The sequence below is a fragment of the Anastrepha ludens genome, chromosome 5, assembly GCF_028408465.1.
Source record: "Anastrepha ludens isolate Willacy chromosome 5, idAnaLude1.1, whole genome shotgun sequence".
Lineage (NCBI taxonomy): Eukaryota > Metazoa > Arthropoda > Insecta > Diptera > Tephritidae > Anastrepha > Anastrepha ludens.
Genome location: NC_071501.1, coordinates 67,204,958 through 67,217,441, shown reverse-complemented (window position 1 = coordinate 67,217,441; position 12,484 = coordinate 67,204,958). Strand labels below are relative to the sequence as shown.

The 12,484-nt window shown below is 39.7% G+C and overlaps 1 protein-coding gene across 1 annotated transcript; it reads left to right on the top strand.

Moving 5' to 3' along the window:
* Positions 1 to 5,500: 5,500 nt before the first annotated feature.
* LOC128864743 (uncharacterized) lies at positions 5,501 to 10,975 on the top strand. Its single transcript, XM_054104498.1, has 2 exons — positions 5,501 to 9,383; positions 10,302 to 10,975. Exons 1-2 carry the CDS (start codon positions 5,501 to 5,503, stop codon positions 10,973 to 10,975), a joined length of 4,557 nt encoding a protein of 1,518 aa, XP_053960473.1.
* The last annotated feature ends 1,509 nt before the right edge of the window (positions 10,976 to 12,484 follow it).

The window sequence follows — 12,484 nt, the reverse complement described above, 5'->3', positions numbered from 1 at the left end:
CCAAGTTGATCCTCCAACATAAAACATAAGGAGGCTGAGTTTAATGCTTTTTCGTTGTCTACTACTATCATTTTTGGTACGCCGAATGCAAAAATTATCTGTCTCAGAGGTTCCCTAATATCTTCCGAAGCTCTGCTTTTTATTACTCTAGCTTGGGCATATTTGGAAAATTTGTCGACTGCAGTAAGAACTAGATTTTTCTCTGTGTTATAAATGTCAATATGCACTATTTCACCGGGATATTTCGGAATGGGAGTTTCAAGCAGCTGTGGCTTATTTGGATGCCGGTCATATTTATTCTCCTTGCAAATTTTGCATTGTCTGACTAGAATTTCTATTTTAGCACTCATTTTTGGAAAGTAAAATTTTTGTAATAGTTGGATTTTATTTTCCTGTGCATTCCTATGGGCGCGTCTGTGTTCTTCTAGCATTTCTATTTCCTGTCTGGCTTCGTCTGTAAGGTCCTCGACTTTGGTTTGTGTAAAACGTATTCTGAATTTAGAGAAATGAAGGGGGTATAATCGTTGGATTCTTCCCATGATTGGCTCTGAGGTAAAAAGTCCGTTTATTACGGAGGGATTTAAATAACGTTTAAGAATTGAAATTAGATTTTGTTCATCGTAATCTTGTTGATTAAAAATGTGTCTATGGTATGTGGGAAAGGGTATTTTGAATTGGTAACTATTTTCGTCGCCATTTAGGAGCCAAATTTGGTTCTTGAAAGCATTTATAGGTCCTTCTACTGCTGGGATAAGATTGTGCGCCGAACTTTCGTCGCTATGTTGCGTTCCTGTCAATGAATTGATTTGTGATACTTGTGGCGGTCTTGAGAGTGCGTCGGCCACAATATTGGTTTTTCCTGGTTTATAGATTAGCTCGTAGTCATACTCTTCTAATCTAGCCTTCCACCTTTTCATCTTACTGTTGTGGTTTCTGTTGCTTAGGGCGAAAGTCAGTGGCTGATGGTCCGTAACGATTTTAACCTTCGCGGAACCGTAAAGGTAGTTTCTCAAGGAATTCAGCGCCCACACTATCGCTAGCATTTCTCTTTCGTTTGCTGCGTAATGCTCTTCGGCTTTAGAAAGAGTTCTAGAGATGAAAGTTATTGGCTTGTCGTTTTGCGATAGTACGGCTCCAATTGCGTAATTGGAGGCATCTGTTGTTAGCACAAATTCTTTAGAGTAGTCGGGGTATGCAAGCATTATGTCTTTACCAATAAGTGATCGTTTAAGTTTCTCGAAGGAATCTAAGGCGTCTTTGTTCAAGGTTACCATGACTTTCTTTGATTGATTCTTGGACACTCGTCCGCCTTCCCCCCTTAAGAGGACTGTAAGGGGTTTCGCGAGCTTCGCGTAGTCTTTGATGAAGCGGCGATAATACCCTGAAAGTCCTAAAAAGGATCGGAGTTCTTTTAGAGTTTTAGGTATTGGAAACTTTGCTATTGCGTCGGTTTTTTGTGGATTTGTTTTGAGGCCTTTTTCGGATATTATAAATCCTAAAAATTCCACTTCTGTTTTTAGGAATTGACATTTGTCAAGTTGTACTTTTAGATTTGCTTTTTCTAACGTATCGAAGATTTGTTGGATGTCATTAAAGTGGGTTTCCTGATCTTTACTAAATATTATGATGTCGTCGATGTACACGTAACATCTCTTTCCTATATGGTTCCTTAAGATGTCGTCAAGAGCTCTTTGAAAAATTGAAGGAGCGTTCTTGAGACCGAAAGGTAGCCGGGTAAATTCGTATTTACCGTGATTTACCGAAAAAGCTGTCTTCTCTATATCCGATTCCTTTAGAGGAATCTGGTGGAAGCCGCTCTTTAAATCGAGTACTGAGAAGTATTTATTTCTTTCTAGATGTGCTAGTACTCCATTTATTTCGGGTATAGGATATCTGTCCGATATAGTTACTAGGTTCAATTTTCGATAGTCAATTACCATGCGAAATTTCTTCTCTCCTGAAGTGTCTGGTTTTTTTGGTACTATCCATACAGGTGAATTGTATGGAGACCTTGAAGGTCTTATTATACCATTTTGTAGCAAGTCTTTGATTTGTTTCTCTACTTCCACTTTCAGTGACATAGGGTACGGATAAAATTTGGTGTATATTGGTGTGTCCGTGGACGTCCTTATGCTTCCTTGTACTTTCGTAGTGTATGTCAGTCTTTCTTCAGGTTCGGTAAAAAGTTTGGGAAAATTCTTCGCAATTGCGTTAAGTGTGGTCTTCTGTCTGTCATTTAGGTGGTCGGTCTGTATGTCTATTGCGTTAATCGATTGTATGGTTTGCTGTTTTATTTTAATCCTGACTCTATCTTGTATTGTCATATAATTGTATTTTGTGTGGATTACCGCCGAAAGTTGCTTGAGGCTGTCATTGCCTAAGATGCCGTGGAATGACTTTAAGGAGGGTAACAAAAAAAATTTAATTTTTAGATCGGGTATTCCGAATAGACTAACGTTGGTGTGGTGCGTAATTTTTATTTTTCCAGCTATAGTGTTAGCAAAAAAGGGTTGGTCATTTGGGAGTGAATTGGGTACAATAGAGGGTTGCATATAATTCTTGTTTGAGCCCGTATCGATCAATATTTTTAAAATTCCTCCTTCCTTCGTTTTACATTCAAAATATGGAAGTGAGGAGTTTGCTAATCTAAAAAATGGATGTCCGAAAAATCCTCTGCAGCATTGTCGTCTATACCGTACTGTTCGAGAGTTTCTTGCACGTTGTAATTGTCTTGTCTAATTTCGTCGTGTTGGTTTGCATATTCCAAATCTTGTCGGTATGCAACACTGTTGCATTGTTCCGCTTCTATGTTAAAGTTTCGTTGTCTTTTTTCCATATCTTGCTGGGGAGGTGGTGGCCTTTTCCCGTGAAATGCTAGGTTTTGTGGTGGCCTGTTAATGTAATTGACCCTTTTCGTCTGCATGCTCTGGTCGATGTCCATTGGTTCAGGTCTTGGCATAGGCTTTGGTGCAAAAGGTCTAGGTGGTGGCAGGTGTCGAGGTTGAGAATTGAAGTTTTGTTGTTGTGGGAAAAAATTCTGGGGTCTTTGCCAGTGCCCTTGTTGTTGAGGTGGGATATAGGAGGGTGGGAGTGTTTGTCTCTGCATTGGTTGACTCCAATGGGCAAGGTGTGGGTAAAACGGTTTCGGTGCGGCGTGGGGCTGTGGGGGGAAATTCCTTCGTAGATTTACAGGTGGTTTCCTACTGACGATATTTGCTCGGTAGGTTTGATTCTCCAATTTGAGGCATAATTGCAGAGCCTCTGGAAGGTCTGTTGGTTCTCTTATCCCTAGGAGTCTCGGAAGGTCACCATTGAGACCTCTAACGAAGGTATCCAACGCTTTGTTTCTATACGTGTCTACAAGAAGTTTCCGGGGTTCTGATCCGGCTTCTAAACAAGAAATTTTGTTCAGGATCAGAGAAAGGTTTGAATAAACCTTCTGATAATATTCGTGTATGGTTAGATTTCCCTGAGTCAGTGAGGCCATTTGGTACTCTAAAGTACCTAGGTCTCGTTTGTCGCCGTAATGCGTTGTGAGACAACGTGAAATCGCGGCCCAATTTAAGGGTGTGCTGTAGGATTCCAGCACAATGTCTGCTTGGCCTGTAATTTTGTTTCGTATGGTGTTTAAGATACCAAAGTATTTATGTGAGCCTCGCATTGGCTCGTACAGTTGTAGAACTCTATCGACACTTTTCTTCCAGGATCCGAATTCACCTGGGTCCCCTGCAAATTCTCGCAAAGAACGCACAACATCAGGAATTTTGTCGAGTTCACTGATTCCTTGGGGTCCTATGTTAACAGGTTCGTCTACCTCTATAACGTTCCTAACTGCTAACCTGTCGTCTAATATTCTATTGACCACTTCTGTTATTTGCCTAACTATGCCCCTATTTTCTTCGTTTTGGAGATTTGCACCCGGAGGGATTTGACCTAGAACCGGTGGTCTTATCAGATTGCTTGGATTACTCATCTTTGCAATTGGACACGATTATTTACGTCTTATAATTTAAATAACGGAAATGTCAAAATTAACTTGTATTTAGGTTTTGTCTTGATCCAGAATTGGATTTCTTTATCTTATTCCTAACTTTCAAATTATTTTTATTACACTTTATTTTTGTCGATTAAATATTTTCTATAGTTCTTGGTTTGAACCTTACAAATTAGAACACGCTTTTCGTACCTATGCGAAAAATTAGTTAAAATATATTGGAATACACAATGGATCACTTCTTATTTAATATCTCTAGTTATTAATTTTATTATTTTGTAAATTTAAAAAGGTTTAATTTCACTTAATGTAATAACTCACTTCTTATTTAATATCTCTAGTTATTAATTTTATTATTTTGTAAATTTAAAAAGGTTTAATTTCTCTTAATGTATTTAGTTAAATACGCTGACTTACAGTAGGAGTAGCATAGAACTACTCTTCCCTCGCTGGCTGCACGGATGAATTCCTTTTTGGTCGGCTAGACCTACTGCGGCTCCTGCTGCAACACTTCGATGCGAGGTGGTCTCCGGACGGACACTAGAGAGCCTGAGTCTTCTGGGAATCCTGTATGACCAGTCGGAAAGTAGGATTGGTGCCGTTGGGAAGTCAACTTTAATTTCTTCCTTTCACAGACACTTTTAAACACTTTACACTTTTTCACGACTGGTCCCTGCTCGGGCGCCAGTTTTTAATTCGAAAGTCGAATTTTGTTTTTAAAAAAGGTCGGAGCTAATGCACCGCTTTATTGGACTCCAGATTAAGACTAAAAGTTTATTTTCACAATTCAATTAATTATAATAAGTTTTACAATATTAATGCAAGTATTGCATTTTTATTCTTTGGATAAATTTACAATCTTAATGCAAGTATTGCATTTTTTATTCTTTGGAAAAATTTACAATCTTAATGCAAGTATTGCATTTTTTATTCTTTGGAAAGAATTGCCCAATTAGTGCCTGCAGGTTATTGTTCTGTTATTTGCATTTCCGGCACGCTTAAGAAATAAATTGCTTACCTAATGTCTACGACTTGTTTGTGTTATCAAATTAACAATTAAGTAAAAGTAGCAAAAGCAAAGGAAAAAAAGAAAATAAATGTAGCGCGTGTTAACTTATATGTTAATGTGTTACATCAATAAAATATAAGTGTTGTTGCCGACTTAAGCAACCCGTAAAAATTTACGAAATAGAGCAACTCTGTGCGAAATTATGACTTGTCACTATAACTAAGCTTTGCTCTTTTATATCGCTCATTTCATTTTTATCGGTGCTCGCGGACACATATAAGGCCTAATTGAAAGAAATAAAGAATAAGAGAGGAAAACTAAGGTAAAGAAAAACTGAAATATAATTAAACTACGAATTGTAAAAAAATATGTAAAAACTAAAAGAATAAAATAAATAAATACCTTTACAGGTTTTTTAAAGCATCAATCAAAGAAGCTATTAAAAATTAGAATCCTCTTTTCTTTACAACAAAATCTTTAAAAAACCTTATTAAATGATGGCGGAATTAAACGGTGCTCCAGCAACGCTAAACACAATGGCTGAAGAAGTTGTAGTGCAAAATGATTGTGAGTATAACGTCACTAGTCCTGCACCGCCTGCAGATCAAAATTTACAAATAAATCTAGATTGCGACGGTGGCAGTCTCAGCGCACCACAAGAATTGCTAATCCATAGCAGAAAAAAACAGCTCCGTTTACAGCAACTAGAAGAGACCATGCGTTTAAGAGAAGAGTATTTACGGGAAAAATTTCGCATTTTAAACGCAGAAGATGCAGACGAGGAAATAGAAGGTTCATGTGTTATTGGCCCCACCAAAATGTGTGGAACTAATGTGAGCGGTAACACAGCATTTTCGCCTACTCCAGTGCAGCCTGTACAAAATAACAGAACCAACATATGTCCAGCGCGTGAGGTACCGGTACATACGGTTATGCAGTCACCACGTCAGCCGTCGACGCGGACTGCGGCAGAGCGTAGTCAGGCCTTACATGTAGACTGCAACGGTAATTCGCCAAACATATTTACAACGTTCACAGCACCAACAAGTACAGCACGTTCGCCAAATCAGGTATTCGCAAGTCAATCAGCCGAAACCTGTAATTTGACGACTTCGCAGTTTGCAGCGCGGCAATGCGTGCCAAAAGACTTGCCGGTATTTAGCGGTGACCCCCAAGAGTGGCATATTTTTGTTAGTGCATATGAACAGAGCACACAAATGGCTGGTTACTCTCATCATGAGAATTTAGTTCGCCTTCAAAAGTGTCTACGTGGTAAGGCTAGGGAGGTCGTGCGCAATTTACTGGTATTACCGGAGATGGTACCTGATATTATAAATACGCTCAGAATGTATTTTGGACGTCCTGAGCAAATACTTAGAGTACTTATTGATAGGGCGCGTCAATTACCATCGCCTAAGGGTAAACTTGATCTACTCATCGACTTTGCATTTGCTATCAAGAATATAGTAGCAATAATTCATGCAAGCAAACTAAGCGGTTACCTCAACAGCCCATTACTATTGCACGAATTCGTTGAGAAGCTCTCTCAGGAGTCAAAACTTAACTGGGCAATTTATTCAACTGGCATGAATAACCCTTGCTTGGAAGATTTTTCTACCTGGTTGTCCACATTGGCTGAAGCAGCTTGCCGTGTTACGAATCCGGCATCACTCTCAGAGAAACTTAACAAGCGTGAAGCTCATTTGCACACGCATAAATCTGATGCCGTTTTAAAACAATACGAAGAAGCAAAATCTATGCCCAGATGCGCAGTATGTAATAACCCGCATAAGGTTCCTCAGTGTGACCGGTTTAAAGCACTCACTATGAATGAGAGATGGGACTTTGTTAAGAGGAAAAATCTATGCCGCCAGTGTTTGGGAACACACTCTCGCCGCTGCTGGAGTAACAAGTCGTGTGGGGTGGATAGCTGCACAATACGTCACCACAGGCTCCTTCATTCTGATGTTAACAAAAATAGTGAAGTTTCAACGATGCTGAATAACCACCGTTCGATTTCCAGCAACAACACCACATATTTTCGAATCTTACCGATAGTTTTGTATGGAAGAAATAAAACAATATCCACATACGCGTTTATGGATGATGGATCTACACTAACACTTATAGATCAAACACTTGCAGATGAATTGGGTGAGGCTGGCGTTCCCGATCCTCTATGCATTCACTGGACTGGAGATATAAACCGATATGAAGCTGATTCGCAACGGCTCGATTTACGAATTTCAGGTAATATTCAAGGTGCGAAAATATATCCACTCCGAGGTGTTTACACGGTTAGTAGCTTAAATATGTCATCATCAACATTGATTGCTGACCAATTGAAAACAAAATATGCACATTTAAAAGGCATTCCCTTGCCAAACTTTATTGACATAGTTCCTAAGCTAATTATTGGTGTAAATAACCCCAATTTGATAATGGCACAGAAGATACGTGAAGGTGGATGGCAAGATCCCGTAGGGGCGAAAACCAGATTAGGGTGGACAATTTTTGGTGGCGGTAATAATCAGAGTAAAGGTAACGGATTAAACTTACATAAATGCGACTGCGAGAGCGATAACAACTTGCATGAACTCGTAAAGTCTTTCATGTTGAATGAAAATATTGGAATTTCAGTGCCAAAGGTAAATCCAGTTTCAGTGGAAGATCAACGAGCCATAGAAATTTTGGGTAACTGCGAGTTGCATGAGGGTCAGTACACCGCGAGCTTGCTGTGGTCAAATGATAATGTACGATTGCCAGACAGCTTGCCAACAGCTCTTAGTCGCTTTAAGTGTCTGGAACGTAAGTTATCTAGCAATCCTGAACTACAACGCAATATGCAGGAACAAATTGACAACTTAGTTAAGAAAAATTATGCGACCAAGTTACCGAACGAAGCTATAAATGACCGTGGTGACAAAATTTGGTATTTGCCGGTTTTTATTGTCCGCAATCCGCACAAGCCAAATAAAATTCGACTTGTGTGGGATGCAGCCGCAAAATCTAGAGATGTATCCCTAAACAATTTCTTACTGAAAGGGCCAGATATGTTAACTCCACTAGTAAATATATTATTCAACTTTCGAATGGGTAGAATCGCAATATGCGGTGATATCGAAGAAATGTTCCACCGCATTAAGTTACGACACCCAGACGCAGATGCTCAGCGTTTTCTCTGGCGTACTAACATGAATGATCCGATAAACGTTTACAGGCTCAACGTTTTAAGTTTTGGTGCTTCTTGTTCTCCATGTATAGCGCATTACGTGCGAAATCTAAATGCTTCGGTACACGCTGCTCAAAATTCTCAGGTAGCGTGTGCAATAAAGAATCACCATTACGTCGATGATTTTATTGATTCGGCTCGAACCGTCGACGAAGCTATCAAATTGGCAAAAAATGTTCGAGATGTTCACTCTAAATGTGGTTTCAACATGCGTAATTGGTCAAGCAATTCGCCAGATGTTTTAGCAGCGCTTAATGGAGATGGGGAGCCACAACTTAAATCATTTGACTGCAGTAAGGATGTCATAAATTTCGAAAAAATACTTGGTATGTACTGGGAACCAAAATCCGATACATTCAGCTACGTGCTCAAATTTGTTCGGCTTAAGCGCAATGTATTCGCGGACAGGGTCGTCCCTACAAAGAGAGAAGTATTGCAAGTGCTCATGTCAGTTTTCGATCCGCTGGGACTAGTAGCTTGCTTAACTTCATATCTAAAGATTCTTATTCAAGATATCTGGCGAAGTGGAATAGACTGGGATCAACCGTTAAATTATGAACTTTCATTGAAATGGAAAACTTGGATTGAATACATTCCCGTTATTACTAGCGTGTCGGTACCGCGTTGCTACTCTCCACTCCTTTACGAGGATGACTGTAAAGTACAACTGCATACGTTCGTAGACGCAAGTGAAAATGCATACGCAGCCGTATCATATTTTCGTATTGAAGCTGGAGGTCACGTCGTCAGTAGGTTGGTGGCAGCTAAAGCAAAGGTCGCACCGTTGCGCCCGCTCTCAATACCACGACTGGAACTACAGGCTGCGGTAATTGGTGCACGTTTAACAAACATGGTTGAGGAAGCACATCATATAAAATTTGAGAAACGTTGCATCTGGAGCGACTCAAAAACCGTTCTAAAGTGGCTTCATGGTGATCCGCGTAAATTTCAACAATTTGTAATGTTTCGTATCGCTGAAATCCAAGAAGCAACTGCTATCAGTGAATGGCGTTGGATACCAACAAAAATGAATGTCGCTGATATTGCTACGAAAACGAGGCCTTGCATTGAGGTAGCTCATCAGTGGATAAATGGTCCCGCTTTCCTTACTTTACCTACTAAAGAGTGGCCGGAACAAGAAGATCTGGGTACGGTGAACCCTAGCGAATTTCGAACTAAGCTTCTAATTCACAACGTGCGAAAGGTAAATATCAACTTTGAATATTTTTCGAATTGGCTTCAACTATATAGAGCTATAGCAAACTGTGTGCTTTACATCGAAAAACTTAAACAACGGCTCCAAATCACATCGGAAGGCAGTCATCTAACCGCATGTCATTTTCGGCGTGCAAAACTGTTTATTTTTAAGACAATCCAAATGGAACATTTTGACGACTGGTCATTGCTTAAAGTTGGTAAGCCTGTATGTAAAACTGGTCCGCTACGAAACCTGCAAGTTTATATGGACGACGAGCATCTCATTCGCGTGAAAAATAGGGCAACATATTTTCAGTCATGCGACCAGCCTCAACGTGATTTCATTGTTCTACCACCTGGTCATCGAGTAACCTATCTTATAGTAGATCACTATCATCAACGCTTTTACCATATTCAGCACGAGACAGCCTTGAATGAGGTAAGACAATTGTTTTTTATACCAAAACTGCGATCGTTATTTAAAGCTGTGAGGCGAAATTGCCAAGTATGTAAAATCGCGAACGCCGCTCCGCAAGCTCCACAAATGGCGCAATTACCCACAGCCCGGCTTGCCGCATATTCTCGTCCCTTTACATATGTTGGAATCGATTATTTTGGGCCGATCTTAGTTACTGAAAACCGCAAGGCGAAGAAGAGGTGGGGAGTATTGCTGACCTGCCTGACAATAAGAGCTATACACATAGAAATAGCCCATTCTCTAAGTACTGACTCCTGTCTAATGTGCTTGCGAAATTTCATTGCTCGCCGTGGCTGCCCTGTTGAAATATATAGCGATAACGGTACGAATTTTCGCGGGGCAGATAGCTTTTTAAAAGACGAGCTGCTTAAACTGAATGCTTCTATCGTAGAACGTGAACTTGCTCACAAAGGTATCGCCTGGAAGTTTAATCCACCAGCTGCACCTCACATGGGTGGAGCATGGGAACGCCTAATAAGAACAACAAAGGCAGTGCTGCATAAGATTTCGCCGTCGCAGAGATTCTCTGATGAAAGTTTACGTTCGGCTTTGCTGGAGGTGGAGATGATCATTAATTCTCGACCGCTGACATATCTATCGCTCGACTATGAAGACCAGGAACCGATTACCCCAAACCATTTTTTATTGGGCAGTTCAAATGGAGCCAAGCCGTTTTGTAAACCTGAAGAAATTAGCTTAAAAATGAATTTACGTCAAAGCGAGATGTTTGCGAATTTATTCTGGCGTCGATGGGTACGTGAAATGATTCCATCACTTACACGTCGCAGTAAATGGTTTGAAAAAGTGAAACCCATAAGCGAGGGTGACATCGTATTGATTGTCGATGAAAACGCAGAAAGGAACACTTGGCTAAAAGGTATAGTCGTCGAAACAACGATGGCAAAAGATGGACAAGTAAGGCGTGCTAAAGTAAAAACGAGGCAAGGTGTTTTAGAACGACCAGCAGTAAAGCTTGCAGTGCTCGACATCGGCAAAGACAAGGCAAGCTCCGAAGATTCGTCCGCTTACCGGGGGGACATTGTTGCCGACTTAAGCAACCCGTAAAAATTTACGAAATAGAGCAACTCTGTGCGAAATTATGACTTGTCACTATAACTAAGCTTTGCTCTTTTATATCGCTCATTTCATTTTTATCGGTGCTCGCGGACACATATAAGGCCTAATTGAAAGAAATAAAGAATAAGAGAGGAAAACTAAGGTAAAGAAAAACTGAAATATAATTAAACTACGAATTGTAAAAAAATATGTAAAAACTAAAAGAATAAAATAAATAAATACCTTTACAGGTTTTTTAAAGCATCAATCAAAGAAGCTATTAAAAATTAGAATCCTCTTTTCTTTACAACAAGTGTAATAATTATTTTTTGAAAAAGTCTGTGATTTTCTTCTGTTTTTTAACCTTCAGTGAATTTCTGAATGCGACATCCCTCCATTTTCTAATCACCAAAACGTTTAATGCTGTTGACTCATGTTGCTGCTCAATGTATTTCAATGCAATTTCCATCACATTTTGGGCTTCTTCATGAGAAACTGTTTTCTCCTCTTCAACGTCACTACTCTCATCATCTTCCCCTTGTTCTTTGTTTGCTAAATCTATGATTTCGTCATCATTCAAAAATTCATTTTCAAGGTGTTCGTCACAGTTTATCATCCAATTTTCCACATCTTCTGCCTGTAATGATTCGTTACCCGATAACTTTTGAAGGTCTTATAAAGTAGATTTGTTTTCTTCTTCTTCAGTCCCTGCAATATTCGAGATCACAATTAGATTCTTAACATCTGGCCAAAGTTTTCTCCAAGACTTAACATACGTTGAAGAGGGAATTTCTTGAAATGCTTCAATGGAACGTCTCTCTCTTCGCTAGTCATTTACAGTGCTTTTTCCAACATTAAATTCTGCACATATTTACGGTACGGATTCACCATTATCAATCCGCCTTAGCACTTTTAAACGTGTATCCATCGAAACCACAATTCGTTTGCGCTTTGCACTCATTGTTAAGGAAAGAACTATGGTATGTCCGTACCCACAGCAAAAACAAACCGAATTGATCAAAACGACAAAATCCTATCTAACATCGTTTATAGTTTACTTCGCCGGGGTCTCCCTGTAATATCAGGGGAATCCCAGCCGCATCGCCTCGCCGGTGAATTTCTTGGAAAATATTGCATTGGGCTCGGCTGTTGTAAAGTTGTAAACAGGCCGGTTAATCCGTCGACCGGTTAATGCGAAGCCGGTTAAGAGGAATTATACCGTATTTAAAATATTTGTTGCAGTAAATGCAAGAGGATATGCTTTTCCAATAATATATGAGATATCATATATTGTTATAACTCTTCCCGAATTTTTTGACATCCATTCATTAACAGCCCGGTCATATGCATTTTCGAAAGGTCCAAAGACTCCAACATCAAGAGGCTGTAGGTTATGGCTACAGTGGTGGCAGTGTTAATAATATAATCCCATTCTCTTTGCAGAACTTCAGAGATTGTATAGAGATATGACTTTCATGGTTGTCCATGATGAGTAGAACTTTATGATCTTTAGAAACG